At 38.7% G+C, this 18697-nt stretch overlaps 2 protein-coding genes across 3 annotated transcripts; one reads left to right on the top strand and one right to left on the bottom strand.

Moving 5' to 3' along the window:
- The first annotated feature begins 3240 nt into the window (after positions 1 to 3240).
- Positions 3241 to 9893, top strand: LOC111490082 (uncharacterized protein At4g04980-like). 2 transcript variants are annotated; one of them, XM_023138559.1, is made up of 10 exons: positions 3241 to 3701; positions 3824 to 3883; positions 4164 to 4358; positions 4645 to 4740; positions 4862 to 4988; positions 5064 to 7020; positions 7121 to 7286; positions 7376 to 7540; positions 9181 to 9333; positions 9407 to 9893. In XM_023138559.1, the coding sequence occupies exons 1-10, from the start codon at positions 3636 to 3638 to the stop codon at positions 9614 to 9616; spliced, it is 3195 nt and encodes a 1064-aa protein (XP_022994327.1). In that variant the 5' UTR covers positions 3241 to 3635; the 3' UTR covers positions 9617 to 9893. The 2 variants fall into 2 exon arrangements, with proteins under 2 accessions (XP_022994327.1, XP_022994328.1); XM_023138560.1 differs by lacking the exon at positions 3824 to 3883.
- Positions 9894 to 11635: 1742 nt separating this feature from the next.
- On the bottom strand, positions 11636 to 13502 carry LOC111490108 (polyphenol oxidase, chloroplastic-like). Its single transcript, XM_023138601.1, has one exon. It carries the CDS (start codon positions 13500 to 13502, stop codon positions 11796 to 11798), a length of 1707 nt encoding a protein of 568 aa, XP_022994369.1. The 3' UTR covers positions 11636 to 11795.
- Positions 13503 to 18697: the final 5195 nt, after the last annotated feature.

Below are 18697 nucleotides of genomic sequence, written 5' to 3'. Positions count from 1 at the left end.
GTTTTTGAGTTTGTTTTTGTTCGAGGAAACTTGTAATGGAAGAGAAGTTTATATAAGGAGAGGCTTAGAGGGTTTGAGTTTCATGGGAAGTTTAATTGGGGAGAGGATTCAAAAGGAAATTAGGTTTGAATTAGAATATTAAGAACAAGAATTTCGTTGCATGTTTCTTTTATAAGAGATTCAAGTGAGTCCTTTCGCAGTTGTAATTTTGACTCCTTAAAATAAAACATTATATTCACTTAAATCCTTCAAACACGCCCAATATAGAGGAAAGAACATGAAGAGTCCCTATGACAAAGTCCTAGGTTGTTTTATGACCATTTTGACAATTACAACTCAAATACTACCGATTAGGTTGGATTGTGTTAATGAGATTTTTCGAGTCACTATATCGTTTTTAGTTTTTTTTTTTTATTAAATATTTTCTATTACATTTTGTTGGATGAGGAAATTTTTTACCTTTTTGTGACACCCGAGTAAAAGAGACCGCATCTGATTGAGAGCAATATGAGAATAGGATGACTAAGAACTCGTGTTAGTCTGTAAGTATTAGCATAACGCCCCCTTTTTTATAGCTCAATCATAGGAATTTTGTTTTATGAGTGAATGAGGAAAAAACATGCTATAAGGACTCGTGCTAGTATATGGGTATAGTCTTCACTATTAAAAAACGAGGAATAGATAACGTAACCATATCATAGGAGATGCAAGAGGATATCGAGATCATCAAATATTTAATTAAGATTTCGAATTCTAGACATGGGTCGTTACAAATTTTTTTTTTTAGAGACAACATATTAGAATAAACATTAAAATAATATATTTTAATGTATGGGCATATATTATACATTAAATGTAAATTAAAAAACAATTTGGTTTTTATGTATACTAAATATATGAAGAAATTTCCACTAAATTTTCTATTTAATACATTGTATATAGTTGATATTAACTTTTATTTATAGAAGATCCACGTGGATCCACGTGGCATCGGCCTAATGGTTGGGGCGCGTCATATCAACAGGGGGTGGGGCCTTCATTAATCGTATATTTTGGTGACGAAAATCTATTGTACGGAAGATCTAAAAAAAAGTACGATTTTTTATTAGAATATATTATAATAATTAATTATATAATATATTTTAAATATTTTTATTTACGATTTGATTAGTAATATATTTTATTTTATTTTTATCAAGATTTAGTTAATTTATATTTTTGTTATTGGTTGATATTAATTAGTAACTTTATCCTATTTAAATGTTATGAATATCAATGAAGATCACATCATCCCAATTTTATTTCTCATTCTTAACATGGTATAGAACACCGATCTTGGTATTCCTAATATTCCCCCTTATACCAAAGGAGAGTATTAAACTTAAAGCCAAACTCTAACTCAATCAGTGAAGCCTTTACAGTCACTGATCATCCATTGTGATAAGTTTCTTCGTGATAAGTCCAATCGAGTATCACAACAACCGCAACTTCCTGTTTTCAACCGCTTCCAAACCTTAACACAATTAGGCGGTGTGTTAACGAGAGTACTGGACCCAAGAAGGGTAGATCGTAAAATCTCATATTAGTTGGAGAGAGAGGAACGAAAATTCCGATGTAGAAACCTCTCCCTATTTTAAAACAGTGACTGACGGTGATACATAACGAATCAAAGTAGACAATATCTGGTAATAGTGATCTCAAGTTATTACACGAATAACTTGAATAGAGTTCATAAGTCAACCCAACCCTCTCTCTCTCTATATATTTTTTTGGGTTGAGTCTTTTTTAAAAAAAAAAATTAAAAAAAATCCTATTTATTCACTTATTACTTTAATAATTAAAATTTCATAAAATATTATACATTCCCAAGTCATAATGCATCAGTAACATCGATCATAAACATCAAATATTTTTAGTCTTCATAATAATCTTAAAAGAATGGTAGGGTAGGGTTCAGTTGTATTTCTATTTTAAGTTTGGTCGGGTTGACCAAACAAAAAAAATGTCAACTAGTGAATCGAATCCAACATTTATGGTTTAGGTTGGATAGTCCAAGTTGGTCAAGTTCTCTGAGTGATATGATCTCTTTTGCAATTATAAGATGAATTCTAACTTTTAAAACTATCGCAATTTTACTATTTATTTTTTTTAGCGTTTGTATTTGATTAAATTCCCGATTTATGATCGAGTAATGGTATAAAATTATCGGTCACATTATAGTAACTTTATCAAATAATTTTTTCGTGCAAATATGTCACTGATTTAGTAAAGAAAAAATAGGAATTCTTGATTTGACTGATGCGTGAAAATTCAACTTAGAATGAAAATCCTACTTTAAATAATGATCCTATAATTTTAATATATTTTTGTTATACATATTAATTACAGCGACAGCAGGACAACAATTGTCCGACAAAACAAAGTCGGTTGTGAAAAATTTTAAGAAAATAAAATATTTATAAATTTTTGTCTTAAAATTTTAAAATTTTAAATTTCTTTTAATAATATCCTTAAAAATTTTATAAAAAATTCATTAATACCTTTACTATTATTATTTTGAAAAAATACCAATGAAAATTTTAAATTAGCATTAAAAAGTTAAAAAAAAAAAAAAAATCTTACCTTCAATAGATTATCTTCATTTTTAATATTAATTTTAAAAGATTATTTTTTAAACTAAAAGGTATTTTAAAAGTTTTAAAATTCTTTAAAAGATATTAACCAAATAAGGCATTTTTGAAATAAGATATTAATGACATGAGTATTATAGAAAGAGGAATAAAAAATTGTTATAATAATGTAGAAATCTCTATCTGACAAACGCTTTTTAAAAACTTTGATGTTGAAAGTGGTAATTAACCGACAAAAATAGACAATACCTAGATGTTTTTTTTTTTTTTTTTGAAGAGTTTAAGAATATTTTTAAAACACAGTCAAAGATAAGAATATTTTTATTAATTTCACGAGTTGGAACTTAAAATGAAGAGATTTGTTAGATTGAGAATCCTTCCAAGTAGATTAGAGAAGAGAGTTAAAGCAAATCAGGTTGGAGGGAACAAAAAAATTAGCAAAAAACGAAAGAAACTGTTAAGAAGAACACCAAAAATGTGTTCCAAAAAGTTCGGAGAATCAGTTTACTTTGGAATTGGCTGTCAAATTCCCGTAATTTAGGAGGTCATTCAAATGGATTAATTAAACCAAACCTAAATTTATGAACCAAAGCCCCAAAGCTTTAGCACCTCTCCTTCACATCCCCCGCGACTCCTCTGCCTTCCCTGATTATACACAAACTTCCCCTGCTCTGATTTCCATTTGCTCATTTTTTTCTTCTTCTTCATTGGAATCTTCCATCAATCCTAACCCAAATGCTTCATTCCTACGCCGTTTCTGTTTCTGTTTCGTTGTTTGTTCATAATCATTAGAACATTTCTTTTCTTTTCTTTTCTGTTGTTTGTACATAAAACCCTTTTGAGAAAACTTCAAATACCGTTGATCAGAGAGAGATTTACAAGAGAATACGTGATTTTTGGTGTTCAAAATTGAAATCCTCTTCATACCCATTATTTCATTTGCGTTGGATTCGTTTTTTTTTGTGCCAATCAAGTCTTTTCAAGGCTTGTTTTGGCCACATTTTTATGGCTACCGGTGGCTGGTGTGGCTTAGGTCCTCTGCTGTTTCGTAAGAAGGCCTATGGCCTCGAGGTTTGTTCTTCACTTTTGTTGCATCTTTTTCTTATATGTATATTCACAATCCATGGCTTGTTCTTGTTCTTGATGTTCTTGTTGTTCTTATGTTCTTCTAATGCTCAACAATCCATTTCCAGAGCCATTCTTCTCTTTCCCTTTCAATCTGTCCTTTCGGGAACTGGGTTTGCTTAAATAAGGTCGAAGTTTTTTTCTTCCGTTCTTTCCTTTCATCTTTCCTTGTATTGTTCATAAATTTATGAGCCCCTCAGATTTTATGATGATCAGCACACACGAAGACTTGAGCTGGATGGAAAAAAACATAAAGGGTTGTTTGTTTGTCTGGTTTCCTAGAAACATTTTCCTCACAACTTTTCAACTTAATGATGCATCCTCATCTTGTTTTTGAAGCTTTAACGTAAGATCAAACAAAAACAACCAAAAGCCTTTGACATGGGTTATGTTTTTTTTCTTTTGTAGACAATGAGGAGCTCGTCTTACGCATTGTCGAAGAAATATTCGAAGAAATCAAAGCTTTCTAAAGTTGTTAGAAGGAAGAAATCGTCGAGATGCAAAGACAATTTTGTTCAAGTGATGGAGTTGAGGAAGAAAATCTTGGTTCTAAGAGATATCATTGACTTGCCTTCTTTAGAAGCTTCTGCTTCTATAAATGAGGTAAGTTTTGGTTGAATTGTTCTTCAAGTTCAATCTGTTTGAGAAACTTTAAGACACCCAATGATCCAATATTAATGGAAAGTAAAATTTCCAGCTGCTTAATGGCTAAGGCATCAAGAACTTTTCAGAGTTGTAAAAACGACACTATTTGTGATGTTTTTATAATCCAAGAACTTGTAGATTGCTTTGGTAGACCAACAACTTTCTCCTATTTGTTTGATTCATTGAAGACTATTTTGTTCATCTTTTGTTTGAAATATCTTTCATTGGTGATGGATTCTGGCAGCTCGTGGTGGGAACGATGGAAGATCTTCAAAAGCTCTATCCGGAAATCATTTCAGATATCCAATATTCCGAAATGAAGGAGACGTGTATCGAACAGGTATGTTACGAAGATCTTGTGGTTTCATAAGCATAAGCATTGGTGTCTGGATTATGGGATGAACTCTTGAATTTATCTGATGTTGGTTGTTTGAAACTTGAGGAAATAATGTTATGTACAGAGTCTGTCGTACTTCTGCACGGCATTGAAATTGATTGGAGATTCGTGGATGATGAATCATGAATGGAAGGACAAGTCGAAATATAATTTGAAATCATTGCAGGAAAACTCTAGCTTCAATGAAATTGGTGAGTTTTCAAGTTTTTTGTGTTTTTGTAGAGAATATTAGGTTCATAGTTGATAAAAGCGTTTCGTTTATGTAGTTGAATCTGTGTTGGCTATCATTGATTGTGTCGTTAGTATGGCGAACGAAAGGTTTGATGTGATGGACGATTACGTTAATGCAAAGGAATCCTCTTATTCACGGACGAGTTCGTTTGGTAAGAGCACGAGCTCGATCGAATCCTGCTCTGAAACCAATAGCTCTTGCTGTTCTTCTCCCGAAACGCCCACATCCGTTCTTACAAACATTCGAAACAGTCTAAGAAAATCTTATGAAAAGGAGAAAATATCTTGTAGTTCTCCCCTTTTGTGGTCTCTTAGAGTACAAGCAGTGGAAAAATTGAACCCCATTGATATTAAGCATCTTTTGCTCCCCAAGTTATGTCATTATGGAGTAAACGTCTGCCCCGCCCCAAATAGAGTGGCGATCGTTGAGGAATCAATGACTGCTGTGGATGACAAGCTCATCTCCTCTAAAAAGGCTGATGCCAAAGAAGAGAAGGATTTGAGCAGGGTAGCAAGCCAAAAGGCTGATAGAAATGAAGAAATGGAAGTGAGTGTTGCTAAAGAAGAGAATAATTCGAGCAGGGTGGCTAGCCAACAGGCTGATAGCAATGAAGATATGGAAGTCCGTGTTGCCGAAGAAGAGAACGTTTTGAGCAGGGTGGCTAGCCGACAGGCTGATAGCAATGAAGATATGGAAGTCCGTGTTGCCGACGATTCGAGCAGGGTGGCTAGCCAACAGACTGATAGAAATGAAGATATCCAAGTCCGTGTCGCCGAAGAAGAGAACGATTCGAGCAGGGTGGCTAGCCAACAGACTGATAGAAATGAAGATATCCAAGTCCGTGTTGCCGAAGAAGAGAGCGATTCAAGCAGTGTGGCTAGCCAAAAGACTCATAGAAATGAAGATATGGAAGTCAGTGTTGCCATAGAAGAGAAGGATTTGAGCAGGGTGGCTAGCCAAAAGGCTGATAGATATGAAGAAATGGAAGTGAGTGATATCAAAGAAGAGAAGTTGATATTGAGCAGGGCAGCTAGCCAAAAGGAACTTACTGAGAGAGCTAATGATATAGATTCCCAAGCTGCTGCAACTGTTGAAGAGATGCCTGCACCAGAATTACCATCACCACCTCTACCCCTGGTGTTGCCTCCTCCGGTACATGCTCCGGAACCCTCTGCAGTCGTCCTCCAACTACCGACACCGTCAGCATTACCGCCGCCGCCACCACCGCCACCAATGATGCAGCAAAATGCAGTACTGTCTCAACAACTTCCACATCTAGCTCCTCCACCACCATTGCCTCAGATCAAGGTAGTCCCAAATGCAGCAGCTCATATGATACCTCCTCCGCCTCCTCCACCATCGAAGGGAGTAGGAACACTGATAACTTTGGATGTGCCACCCCCACCCCCACCATCACCATCAAATGCTGGAGGAGCTATACCACCACCTCCACCGATGGCACCCTTACATGGGGGTGCAGCTGCGACTGTGCCACCCCCACCTCCACCATCACCATCAAATGCTAGAGGAGCTGTACCACCACCTCCACCGATGGCGTCCTTACAAGGAGGTGCAGCTCTAGCACCCCCACCTCCACCAATGGCGCCCTCAAAAGGGGGTGCAGCTCTAGCACCCCCACCTCCACCGATGGCGCCCTCAAAAGGGGGTGCAGCTCTAGCACCCCCACCTCCACCGATGGCGCCCTCAAAAGGGGGTGCAGCTCTAGCACCCCCACCTCCAATGCCCCAAGGCGGTGGCATGGGTGCACCACCTCCCCCTCCCGGTGGTGCAGCTCGATCCCTGCGCTCCAAGAAAGCCGCTACTAGACTGAAGAGGTCTCATCAGTTGGGAAATCTGTACAGGACACTCAAAGGGAAGGTGGAGGGATCCAATCAAAATCTTAGGGGATCTAGTGGGAAAAAAGGCAGTGGTGGTAGCAGTGCCGGAGGAAAACAAGGAATGGCTGATGCATTGGCGGAGATGACAAAAAGGTAACGTACTATGCATACATACACTAACAAACATCTTAAAGAAACAGAACACTGAAACATGAAGCTTAACACAAATGTTGTCTCTTTTGGGGTGTTTCAGATCAGCATACTTCCAACAAATTGAAGAAGATGTTAAAAACCACGCAAAAGCAATCAACCAGCTTAAACCGAAAATTTCAACTTTCCAGTCATCGGACATGAACGAGCTGATCGATTTCCACCGGAGCGTGGAGTCTGTCCTGGAGAATTTAACTGATGAATCACAGGTTTGTAAGAATTGTGGGTTGCCATGTTTATAATTGTTGCTTTCAAAGTGTTATTCAAAAGAATAGGATGCACTTTCTCATTGTTGAAGGTACTAGCAAGGTTCGAAGGATTTCCCTGTAAGAAGTTGGAAAATTTAAGGACTGCAGCAGCGTTATACTTAAAGTTAGATGCAATTGTCAATCAGTTACAGAATTGGAAGATCGTTTCGCCTGCGGGACAGCTTCTCGATCGAATCGAAAACTACTTCTCTAAGGTAGTCTTTGAAGTATTGATATAAGATTAAATTTATAATTTTTAACGAGTTTCTCTTTTAGAAAAGTGCTTGAGATATTGCACCATGTCATCTATGAACCATTAGATCCATTGCTTCTTTGTAACGACTCAAGCTTACTATTAGCAGATATTGTTCTCTTTAAGCTTTCCCTTTGGGCTTCCCTTCAAGGGTTTTTAAATGTGTCTGCTAGGGAAAGGTTTCCAGACTCTTATAAAAAATGTTTTGTTCTCCTTCCAACCGATGTGGGATCTCACAATCCACCCTCCTAGCATCCTCACTGGCACTCCCAATTCACCCCCTTCGAGACCCAGCGTCCTTGCTGGCACACCGCCTATGTCCACCTCCTTTAGGGCTCAGCCTCCTTTCTGGCACATTGCCCGGTTTCTGGCTCTGATACCATTTGTAACGGCCCAAACCGACTGCTAGCAGATATTCTCTGCTAGGGAAAGGTTTCCACACTCTTATAAAAAATGTTTCGTTATCCTCCCCAACCGATGTGGGATCCCACAATCCACCCCCCTTCGAGACCCAACGTCCTCGCTGGCACTCGTTCCCTTCTCCAATTAATGTGGGACCCCTCAATCCACACCCTTTGGGGCCCAGCAGCCTTGCTGGCACACCGCCTCGAGTCCACCCCCTTCGGAGCTTAGCTTCCTTGCTGGCACACTGCCTCGTGTCCACCCCCTTTGGAGCTCAACCTCCTTGCTAGCATATCGCCCGGTTTTTGGCTTTGATATCATTTGTAATGGCTCAAGCCCACCACTAGCAGATATTGTCCTCTCCATGCTTTCCCTTTCAGGCTTCCTTTTAAGGTTTTTAAAACGCATCTGCTAGGGAGCTAGGGAGAGGTTTTCACACCCATATAAAGAACATTTCGTTCTCCTCTCCTGCCGTTGTGGGATCTCACAGTCCACCCCCCTTCGGGGCCTAGCATCTTCGTTGGCACTCGTTCCCTTCTCCAATCAATGTGGGACCTCCCAATCCACCCCTTCGGGGCCCAACGTCCTTGCTGGCACACCGCCTTGTGTCCACCCCCTTCGAGACTCAGCCTCCTCTCTGGCACATCATATGGTTTCTTGCTCGATACCGTTTGTAACAGCCCAAGCCCACCGCTAACAGATATTGTCCTCTTTGGGCATTCCCTTTCGGGTTTTCCCTCAAAGTTTTTAAAACGTATCTGCAAGGGAGAGGTTTCCACACACTTATAAAGTACATTTCGTTCTCTTCCCCTACCAATGTGGGATCTCATAGTCCACCTCCCTTCGGGGTTCAGCGTCCTTGCTAGCACTCGTTCCCTTCTCCAATCAATGTGGGACCTCCAATCCCCAACCCCTTTGGGGCCTAGCGTTCTTGCTGGCACACCGTCTCGTGTCCACCCCCTTCCGGGCTCAACCTCCTTGCTGACACATCTCCTGATTTCTAACTCTAATACCATTTGTAATGACTCAAGCCCACCGCTAACAAATATTGTCCTTTTTGGGCTTTCCTTTTCAGGGTTCTTCTCAAAGTTTTTATAACACGTTTGCTAGGGAGATGTTTCCAGACTCTTATAAATAATGTTTAATTCTCCTCCCCAACCAATTAGGACCTCACATTTTGACTATGCTATAAACATACAGATTAAAGGAGATCTCGATGCACTTGAACGAACCAAGGACGACGAAGCAAAGAGATTCAAGAGTCACGGTATTCAATTCGACTTCAACGTGTTGATACGGATCAAGGAATCAATGGTGGACCTCTCTTCCAGCTGCATGGAGTTGGCTTTGAAGGTGCTCTCACTGAAACTTTGGCACTTAAAAAAAGTAAAAAAATGAACTAATTTCATTTCTGTGGTTGATAAAGGAAGCAAGAGAGTTGAAGGCAGCAGCACAGGAGAAGGCAAAAAATGGAGCCAAACCCGATAATAAGAACACTGCAAGTTCTAAGATGCTATGGAAAGCGTTTCAATTCGCATACCGAGTTTACACCTTCGCCGGTGGACACGACGAGCGAGCTGATAGGCTAACCCGAGAATTGGCTCTAGAAATAGAGAGTGAATCTCAGAACCAATGATTTTCTTCTCCTTTCTTATTTTTGGCTTACAAATCACTGAACCATACGAGATTAGCAGTTGGTTTTACACCATATCTAGCATGGCCTTTACGTTGCCTAACTTTTTTCCTCTGTCCGGATAGGACCCTGTAAAAATTATGTAATTAATGTCAGTTATGCTATCCGTACCGTGTATATACATATATATGTACGTATTTACAAATACAACTGCTCCGAACTCGAAATATGTACTGAAAACCAATCATGAGTTCGAATGTATACGTAAAGTTCATAACCATGCGAAGGATTTCTTATGTTTAAGCTTCATCATCCTATTATATATTGAACTTCTAAAGAGGTTTATATGAGAGCTTTATAACTCATGCTTATAGTGGTTATCTTGTAGTTATAAAAACGAGACGATCAAGAAGCTCGAGAAGAAAGTCGAGATAGGAGAAGGATTGTTAGTTCTGGTTCGAAAAGTAGTGGACGCTCACAATAAACTCAAACGACGAGATAGGAGAAGGATTGTTAGTTCTGGTTCGAAAAGTAGTGGACGCTCACAATAAACTCAAACGACAACATGTCACGTTAAGGAGAAACAAGAACTTGTATTTTACAAAACCTATCCATATCTATAGGTAGCAATATTATGTATTGCACTAATAATACCCTTACCAACTGTGAGATCCTACATCGGTTGGAGAGAGGAGCGAAACATTCTTTATAAGGGTGTGGAAACCTCTCCCTAGTAGTCACGTTATAAAATCGTGAGATAGACGTCGATACGTAATGGGCCAAAGCGAAACCTCTCCCTAGTAGTCACGTTATAAAATCGTGAGATAGACGTCGATACGTAATGGGCCAAAGCGAATAATATTTACTAGCGGTGGGCTTGGGCTGTTACGAATGGTATCAGAGCTAGACTTCTGATGGTATGCTAGCAAGAACGCTAGGCTCTCAAGGGGGTGGATTGTGAGATCTCACATTGGTTGGACAGGGGGAACAAACTATTTCTTATAAGGGTGTGGAAACCTCTCCCTAGTAGACGAGATAGGAGAAGGATTGTTAGTTCTGGTTCGAAAAGTAGTGGACGCTCACAATAAACTCAAACGACAACATGTCACGTTAAGGAGAAACAAGAACTTGTATTTTACAAAACCTATCCATATCTATAGGTAGCAATATTATGTATTGCACTAATAATACCCTTACCAACTGTGAGATCCTACATCGGTTGGAGAGAGGAGCGAAACATTCTTTATAAGGGTGTGGAAACCTCTCCCTAGTAGTCACGTTATAAAATCGTGAGATAGACGTCGATACGTAATGGGCCAAAGCGAATAATATTTACTAGCGGTGGGCTTGGGCTGTTACGAATGGTATCAGAGCTAGACTTCTAATGGTATGCTAGCAAGAACGCTAGGCTCTCAAGGGGGTGGATTGTGAGATCTCACATTGGTTGGACAATGGTATGCTAGCAAGAACGCTAGGCTCTCAAGGGGGTGGATTGTGAGATCTCACATTGGTTGGACAGGGGGAACAAACTATTTGTTATAAGGGTGTGGAAACCTCTCCCTAGTAGACGCGTTCTAAAATTGTGAGGCAGACGCTAATATGTAACGGGCCAAAGCGAACAATATCTGCTAACGGTGGGTTTGAGCTCTTACACCAATATACTAATCTCAATTATTATAATAATGTCGTTACTACTATTCCTACTACTAACGAGTACTAATACTACAATAATGCCTTTAATTACTACTGCTACTAGTATTGCTACCTCTAACTCTATTACTTCCTCTATCATCTACCTGTTAGGATCGCACAATAACGCACACACTCGATCTAGATGAACACAAAGAATAAAAGAGAGATCTACCATCTACTTGTTAGGATTGTACAACAATGCACACACTCGATTTAGATGAACACAAAGTACAAAAGAGAGAAAATTCAATGAGAAATATTAGTTAAATGTTTTATTGATGACTTTAAGAGAATTTAGAAAATGAAAGAAAATACATTTTGAAAGCAGTGCCTTCCTGGGTTATATATATGGTTTCAGTTTACTACATATAGTTTTAACATATTTAACTGAAATATCTACCCTATATATTTTTGCTCGATCTTTTATTATAAATAGTCATCAGCCTCCATATCCTACACAAAGTCCTTAGAAGTAACTGAAACACCACGCCTACTGACCTTTTGGCTGACCTTTTGGCTGAAGTTCGATCTTCATCCCTCCAATGGTGACCTTGTCTCCACCAACCTTAGGGTCAAGCCTCACAATCACACTCTCATCGTCCTCTATTCCCAACTCTTTAAGCACCTCCGTTATCACAACTCGTAAAGACGTCTTTCCACGGTGGTTGTGACCATGCAGGACGGTCGTAAACGTTCCTACAAACTCAGTATTCCCCGGACACACATCGGAGCCATCATCAACAACATTAACAAGCACATTAAAATGAACCCAATATCTCTTATCCAATTCAATGCCTTCTATCACCAATACCTCATCTTTCTCACTCTTTTCCTTTTCATCCCTTAATTTCTTCGGTCTCTTCACCGTTGTGGTTACCATTGAATTGAGACCCTGAGGAAATTTAATAACTTGTGGAGCTTGCGTTGTTTTTAGCTGCTTTTTTAGACGTGGGGTTTGCTTAGTATGCAGCCATGGAAGATCTACATATTGATAAACATATCCAAGCCTTCTAGTGTCCAAACAATCACTAACTTTGATGCGTACAGCTTGTTTATGCTCATTATAGAACACAAACGAGGAATTCAACCAATCGGGGTTATTAAAATCTCTTGGCTTCCCATTCTTTAACCCTTGCCAAATGCTCCACATGCGATCCACATTCGCATGATGGCCATAAAACAACGGATCTCGAGCTGCCGAGTAAAACACTCCCATGTTCATATTGTTCTTGGCGTTTGGATCGCCAACCCAATTGTGAATATTATTATGAGGAGATCTCTCAATGGTACCCATGCCAGTTTCTTCATTAGCTTCTTGAGATGCTACGAGTAGCTTTCCATGGAACCCTTCAGCAGTATCGGCGTCCGTTATCATTTGCTTATGCATCCACCGGAGATTACAATCCACGACGTCGTATGGAGGGTTGTCGTCTCCATGGTAGTTAAGGTTAAGCAATTTATGCGGCCTATGCCTTTGATTACGTAACTTGTCATAGAGTGGCGAATTTGGGTGGTCGTAGATTTCTGGCATTTGCATACCCTTTTTATTATCCCAATTCCAAAAGGGTATGGCGAAATCTGGTTCGTTGATTAAATGGCCCAAGATTCTCTCGAAGAAGTAGAGGTAAGCTCGGTGAAATGGGAAGAACAAAGCGTTCCAATGGACTTGCATTTCGGCGTTTGGGAAGCCTAATTGTTTGTAGGCATAATCACAATAGGCACAATGAACATCGGCTTGCCTGTAGAAGTTACGAGGGTCGTTGGGGGAGAGGCGTTTCATGATATGAATGGCTTTTTCGAAGTTGAATTGTTGCTTTGGAGTAAGCGAATGGGCGGGTTGTCGAATGCGGAGTTTTGTTGTGTGTGGTGGATGGATGAAATCAATGATATCATGGATTTTGGGAGGGCAGCATGGGATGTGTTCGTTGCCAACTATTGTGGCTGGCTCGCAGTTGTTGACGTCGGGTGCTAAAGGTTTTGCGGACGCAGGGCTTTGTTGGTTGGTTAGAGCAGCTGCACCATAAAGTCCGCCCAGTCCAAACAGCACATCTCTTCTATCAAACTTGCTTGTGGAGTCTCCATTGGAGGCTCTGCATGGAACATGGTTGATGCCACGGCTTTTGTTTTGACGGTTGGATGTTTGGTTTTTGATTTGGGAATATGGGAGAATGGATAGAAGAGGAGATATAGAAGCCATTGTTTTGAGTGGCATGTTGGAGATTTTGATGGGATATATATATACACATATGTGTGATTGCAATGCCAATGACTTAAACGAGTAGCCGATACAAAGACTAAGAACGAGTACTGGGTATGTAAATAAGGGATACTATGTCTAATAGTGGTTCAGTTATTGAACAAACAAGGTGTGAGTCTCGAAATTAGCGTAGTCCTAATGACTCAAGTGCAGAAGTCAAATAAAGAAGTTGTGAGCCTCGAATGTGTAATCATAGTGAAGCTAATTAAGATGAATATCATGGGTAATTAAGGTATACTATTATCAATAGTGACTTAGAAGTCGAATAAAGAAGTTATGGGTGTCGAAAGTATAGTCATAGTGACTCAAGTGTCGAAGCCGAATAAAGAAGTTGTGAGCCTTGAATGACTATTTATGAGCCTCGAATGTGTAATCATAGTGAAGCTAATTAAGATGAAGATCAAGGGTAAGTAAGGTATACTCCCGTCAATAGTGACTAGGTGTCGAACAAAAAAGTTGTAAATCTCGGAAGTATAATCATAGTGATTCAAGTGTTAAAGTCAAATAAAGAAGTTGTGAGCCTCGAATGGCTTTTTACGAGCCTCGAATGTGTAGTCATAGTAAAGAATCGTAGTAGAGTTTTATATTTTGAACTAGCGATGTGCTCTAGAAAAGAGGAGTCGTCTAGATAGTGCTAGATGGTATGGTTACTATATATATACCAACAACAAACATGACTTTTCGATGGCTTAAACAAAAAACTTGAAATTTAAACATATTTGACTCGGAACAAACAATATTGTAAATTATACCAATAATACCCTTCCCAATATACTAATTTCGACGACAATAGGACTGCCCGTGTACCGCTATTCCTACTACTAAATAGTACAATAATAATGCCTTTAATTACTATATAGTACTAATACTATAGTAATGCCCTTAATTACTACTACTAGTATTGCCAACCCTAACACTATCACTTTTATATCTAAATGTATAATACAAATATAACTAATTCCATACAATTATTTTATATAATATATATATATATATATATATATATATATATATATATATATATATATATATATATCTAAAGGCTAAACGGGAAAAATTATTCCTAATGTCTCGTAATTATAATTATTTGAATTATTTTATTTGTAGTATAATATTATCCATTATATAAAAATTTCAACGGGTTAAAAGTAATTTCATATCAAGTTCAAGCTCTACATTTTTTCTTTTGACTTTTGTGGTTTGGTAGCCTAAATTAGTTTAGCCCTAGTAATTAGTTTAGTTAGGTTGCGTTGGAAGAAGTAAGCGTAGTAGTAGGTTGAGATGAACTTTGGGGACAAGATTATGTGTTTGCTAATAAATAACCGTCTATAACTTTGAGTAAAGTTTGGTTAACCAAACGCAAGCTAAGTTAAACTAAGCTAAGACTACGATTTTCAAGCTAGCTACGTGGGGTTAGATGAGATCATGTCGTTATTCCTTTGTGCTTAAGATGGAGCGTTGCTTCCCAACGAGAAATGATTCTAGTTTAGGAATTTGATTACTCGTCAAAAGATAAGTTATTTGCACTCAATATCTCACTTTGACCTATATGGAGCCGATGCAGTAAGAAAAGATTTGTTTTGAAGCGGAATCATGAGTAGCTAGATATAATGATTTGTAGCACATCACCGTCGAGTGAGATATATGATAGCCTCTTATTTGAAATAGCTTTTATAAAAGGAAGAACTATCGGTCAAAGTGAATAAGTAATGCATAAAAGTACTTTAAAGTCATATTGACAAAGGCCCCCAACCCAATAACATATAAATACCTATGTTCAACCTTAAACCACTCGACCCAACAAGGGACCATGAGGCCAAAGTGAGGAGTGGCATTTGAGCTTCTACCCAAATTCTTTTCAAATTGAGACTTAGGACTACTCTGTACCTTACTAAATTACAACAATTGCTCTCTTCAACGGTTCGAAGCCAATCGAAAAGTACACTTTTTGATGGCCTCAAGTTGGCTTCTCAGCTGATCCAACTTGGGTCCGGACCCTTCCTTACTAACTTCAACTCTTCAAAGGCATTTAAAGTTAGTATGCCTAATGAATTAAATTTGGAAGAACAGCGTTAAGATAGCATTAAGAGAGTAGTGACTTTGACGTAGGCCAGCTAAGTAAGTGGCTATACTATTGATTTGTTGGATGAATTGTATTATGTATGATGACGCGTGCCTCGTGACCTAACACGTTTCATATATATGAATGATATGTGATACTATGTTATGTTATGTTATGATAAGCTATGTCATGTATAAAAGCTATACTAGTTCGACCTAGGTCAACCAAGTATGTGGCTCTATTATCAGCTTGGGTGGATGAACTGTATTATATATGATGAGGTGTGTTCTATGGTCCAGCATGCTATGATGTGATCATGTCATGTTGTATAAAATTTTTATGAAACCGATAATCTATGATTCATAAAATTTCTTAGACTAGGTTATGAAAGTTATGTTAGGTATGAAAGAATGTATAGAAATTATCTGTGCATAATTCACAAACTTATTGTTGGATGATGAAAGTCCCACATCGGTTAATTTAGGGAATGGTCATGGGTTTATAATCTAAGAATACACTCTCCATTGGTATGAGGCCTTTTGGGAAGCCCAAAGCAAAGCCATGAGAGCTTATGCTCAAAGTGGACAATATCATACCATTGTGGAGAGTCGTGTTCGTCTAACATGGTATCAGAGCCATGCCCTAAACTTAGCCGTGCCAATAGATTGGCAAATCCTCAAATGTCGAACAAAGGACTCCAAAAAGGAGTCAAGCCTCCTTGAAGGTACGAAGGCAGTAAAAAATGACTAAGACTCCAAAGGAGTCAAGCCTCGATTAAGTGGAGGCGTGCTTTGTTCGAGAGGAGGTGTTAGCGAGTGTTAGACTATCTAAAGTCATGCTATAATATTTTAAAAGGATAGGTCCCACCCTATTCTATGTGTTTTTATCTTCTGTCGTGACGGCATAGAATAGTGTTGAATAATTGCATTTATATCTATTTTGTATCTCTATCCCTAACATTTATAAATATTTTAAAGGTATATTTGTGTAGTTAATAATCATGTCATGCTATTTCAAAAACCTTGTGATAATAATTAGATAATAATTAGTTGATATTAACAACCCACTACATTTTTTTAAATAAAAAAAAGTGCTTTATTTCATCATAATAATTAAATTAAACATGATCTAATATGCAAGTAGATAATGGCTTTATTATATAAGTAATGTAATGTCCCATTAAAAAAATAATAATAATAATAATAATGATTGATAAGGAGAAGGGAACAAAAACCTAATTTAATGAGATTTGCATACAAAATGGGACCCCAAATATAAAGAGATATGGATCATATTGTTCTATAGCTATTAAGTTGAGATGCAAAGTGAAGATTGAAGATTCCCATAACCTAATAATTAAAATTGCAAAAGGTATTTTCTTCCTTTCTCATGGGTATGAGATTCCAAGAATTTTATATGGCTTTTTGGCCCACTGTTATGGGTTATTCATTCACTTATCAACTCTATCCCTTGTCACAATCGCACTCTTGCCCCAGAAACGACTCAGATTCACTGCTAGTAGATATTACCTTATTTGAGTTTCCCCTCAAAGCTGGAAACACGGCTGGGGAAGGTTTCTACACCCTTATAAATGCACTCTTTCCTTCCTTCAATCGATGTGGGACCGTTCCCAAATCCACCCCCCTTTGGGGCCAGCGTCCTTACTAGCACACTGCCTCGTGTCTACCCCCCACAAGGTTTCTACACCCTTATAAATGCACTCTTTCCTTCCTTCAATCGATGTGGGACCGTTCCCAAATCCACCCCCCTTTGGGGCCAGCGTCCTTACTAGCACACTGCCTCGTGTCTACCCCCCACAATCAAATGGTGATTTGTTCTCCTCCGTGGTACGCACAGCGTCCTCGCTGGCACTCTTTCCTTCCTCCAATCGATGTGGGACCGCCCCCAAATCCACCCCCCTTTGGGGCCCAGCATCCTTACTAGCACACTGCCTCGTGTCTACCCCCTTTGGAGAACAACGAGAAGGCTGGCACATCGTTCGGTTGTTCTCCTCCGTGGTACGCACAGCGTCCTCGCTGGCACTCTTTCCTTCATCCAATCGATGTGGGACCGCCCCCAAATCCACCCCTCTTTGGGGCCCAGCGTCCTTACTAGCACACTGCCTCGTGTCTACCCCCCTTTGGAGAACAGCGAGAAGGCTGACACATCGTTCGGTGTCTGACTCTAATACCATTTGTAACAACCCAAATCCACCGCTGCCACTTGTCACAATCGCACTCTTGCTGTAACGACCTAGAAACAACCCAGATCCACCGCTAGCAGATATTGTCCTCTTTGGGCTTTCCCTTTCGGGCTTCCCCTCAAGGCTTTAAAACATGTATGCTAGGGGAAGGTTTCCACACGCTTATAAATGGTGATTTATTCTCCTCCCCAACCAATGTGGGACATGACACTTACAGTAGCAGAACAGCGATTGGGTAATACTTATTCTAACCCAACGAACAAATAAACTATGAAACTTTTGAATTTTGCAGACAACGTCAGTGTATGCTCGAGCCTCGAGTAGATAGGAAGAAATCCAACCCCATCAACTTTAGTCCACAAATTCCACTCACTTCTCTACTCCAAGAGCTTTTCAACTTACCTTAGCTTTTTCTCTTTACTCAACCCTTTTTACCTATTAATGGTCTCTATGAATTTTTTTTAATTATTATTTAAAATTTTAAAATATAAAATTTATGAATATTTTTATTAATTTAGTATATTTAAAAATATTTAATGAGTATTAATTATTAAGAAAAAATTAAACTGTAAAATTGGAAGTCCAATAACTTTTTTCTATCCAATTAAGGATCACATAAATTGTGTTGTGCAATTACGTGCATTGATTTCCGAATGATCCGAATCGACGGCTCAGAATCAATTCCTTAACGCCAAAGAAAATCCCACGCGATTTTTTCTTTACGTTCATCTCACGCCCCCACCATTTGTCAACTGAATTGACGATCTTTCGAAGCCGTGTCAAACACGCGACTAAACATAACGAACCTTCCTTTCGTTCAAAAAGGTAAAAATAAGAAATTATATAAATTAAATAATAAAAAATAATCGG

The sequence above is a fragment of the Cucurbita maxima genome, unplaced genomic scaffold, assembly GCF_002738345.1.
Source record: "Cucurbita maxima cultivar Rimu unplaced genomic scaffold, Cmax_1.0 Cma_Scf00015, whole genome shotgun sequence".
In the NCBI taxonomy this organism is placed as follows: Eukaryota; Viridiplantae; Streptophyta; class Magnoliopsida; order Cucurbitales; family Cucurbitaceae; genus Cucurbita; species Cucurbita maxima.
Note: the sequence above shows the minus strand (reverse complement) of the source record. Positions and strands in the feature narration are given on the sequence as shown.

Excerpts from the sequence above, each read along its gene's own strand:
- LOC111490082 (XM_023138559.1), top strand. The coding sequence starts at position 3,636 with ATGGCTACCGGTGGCTGGTGTGGCTTAGGTCCTCTGCTGTTTCGTAAG. Across the intron at positions 4,741-4,861 it reads AGGAGACGTGTATCGAACAG|AGTCTGTCGTACTTCTGCAC; the intron begins GTATGTTACGAA and ends TGTTATGTACAG. Across the intron at positions 7,541-9,180 it reads TCGAAAACTACTTCTCTAAG|ATTAAAGGAGATCTCGATGC; the intron begins GTAGTCTTTGAA and ends ATAAACATACAG.
- LOC111490108 (XM_023138601.1), bottom strand. The coding sequence starts at position 13,502 with ATGGCTTCTATATCTCCTCTTCTATCCATTCTCCCATATTCCCAAATC.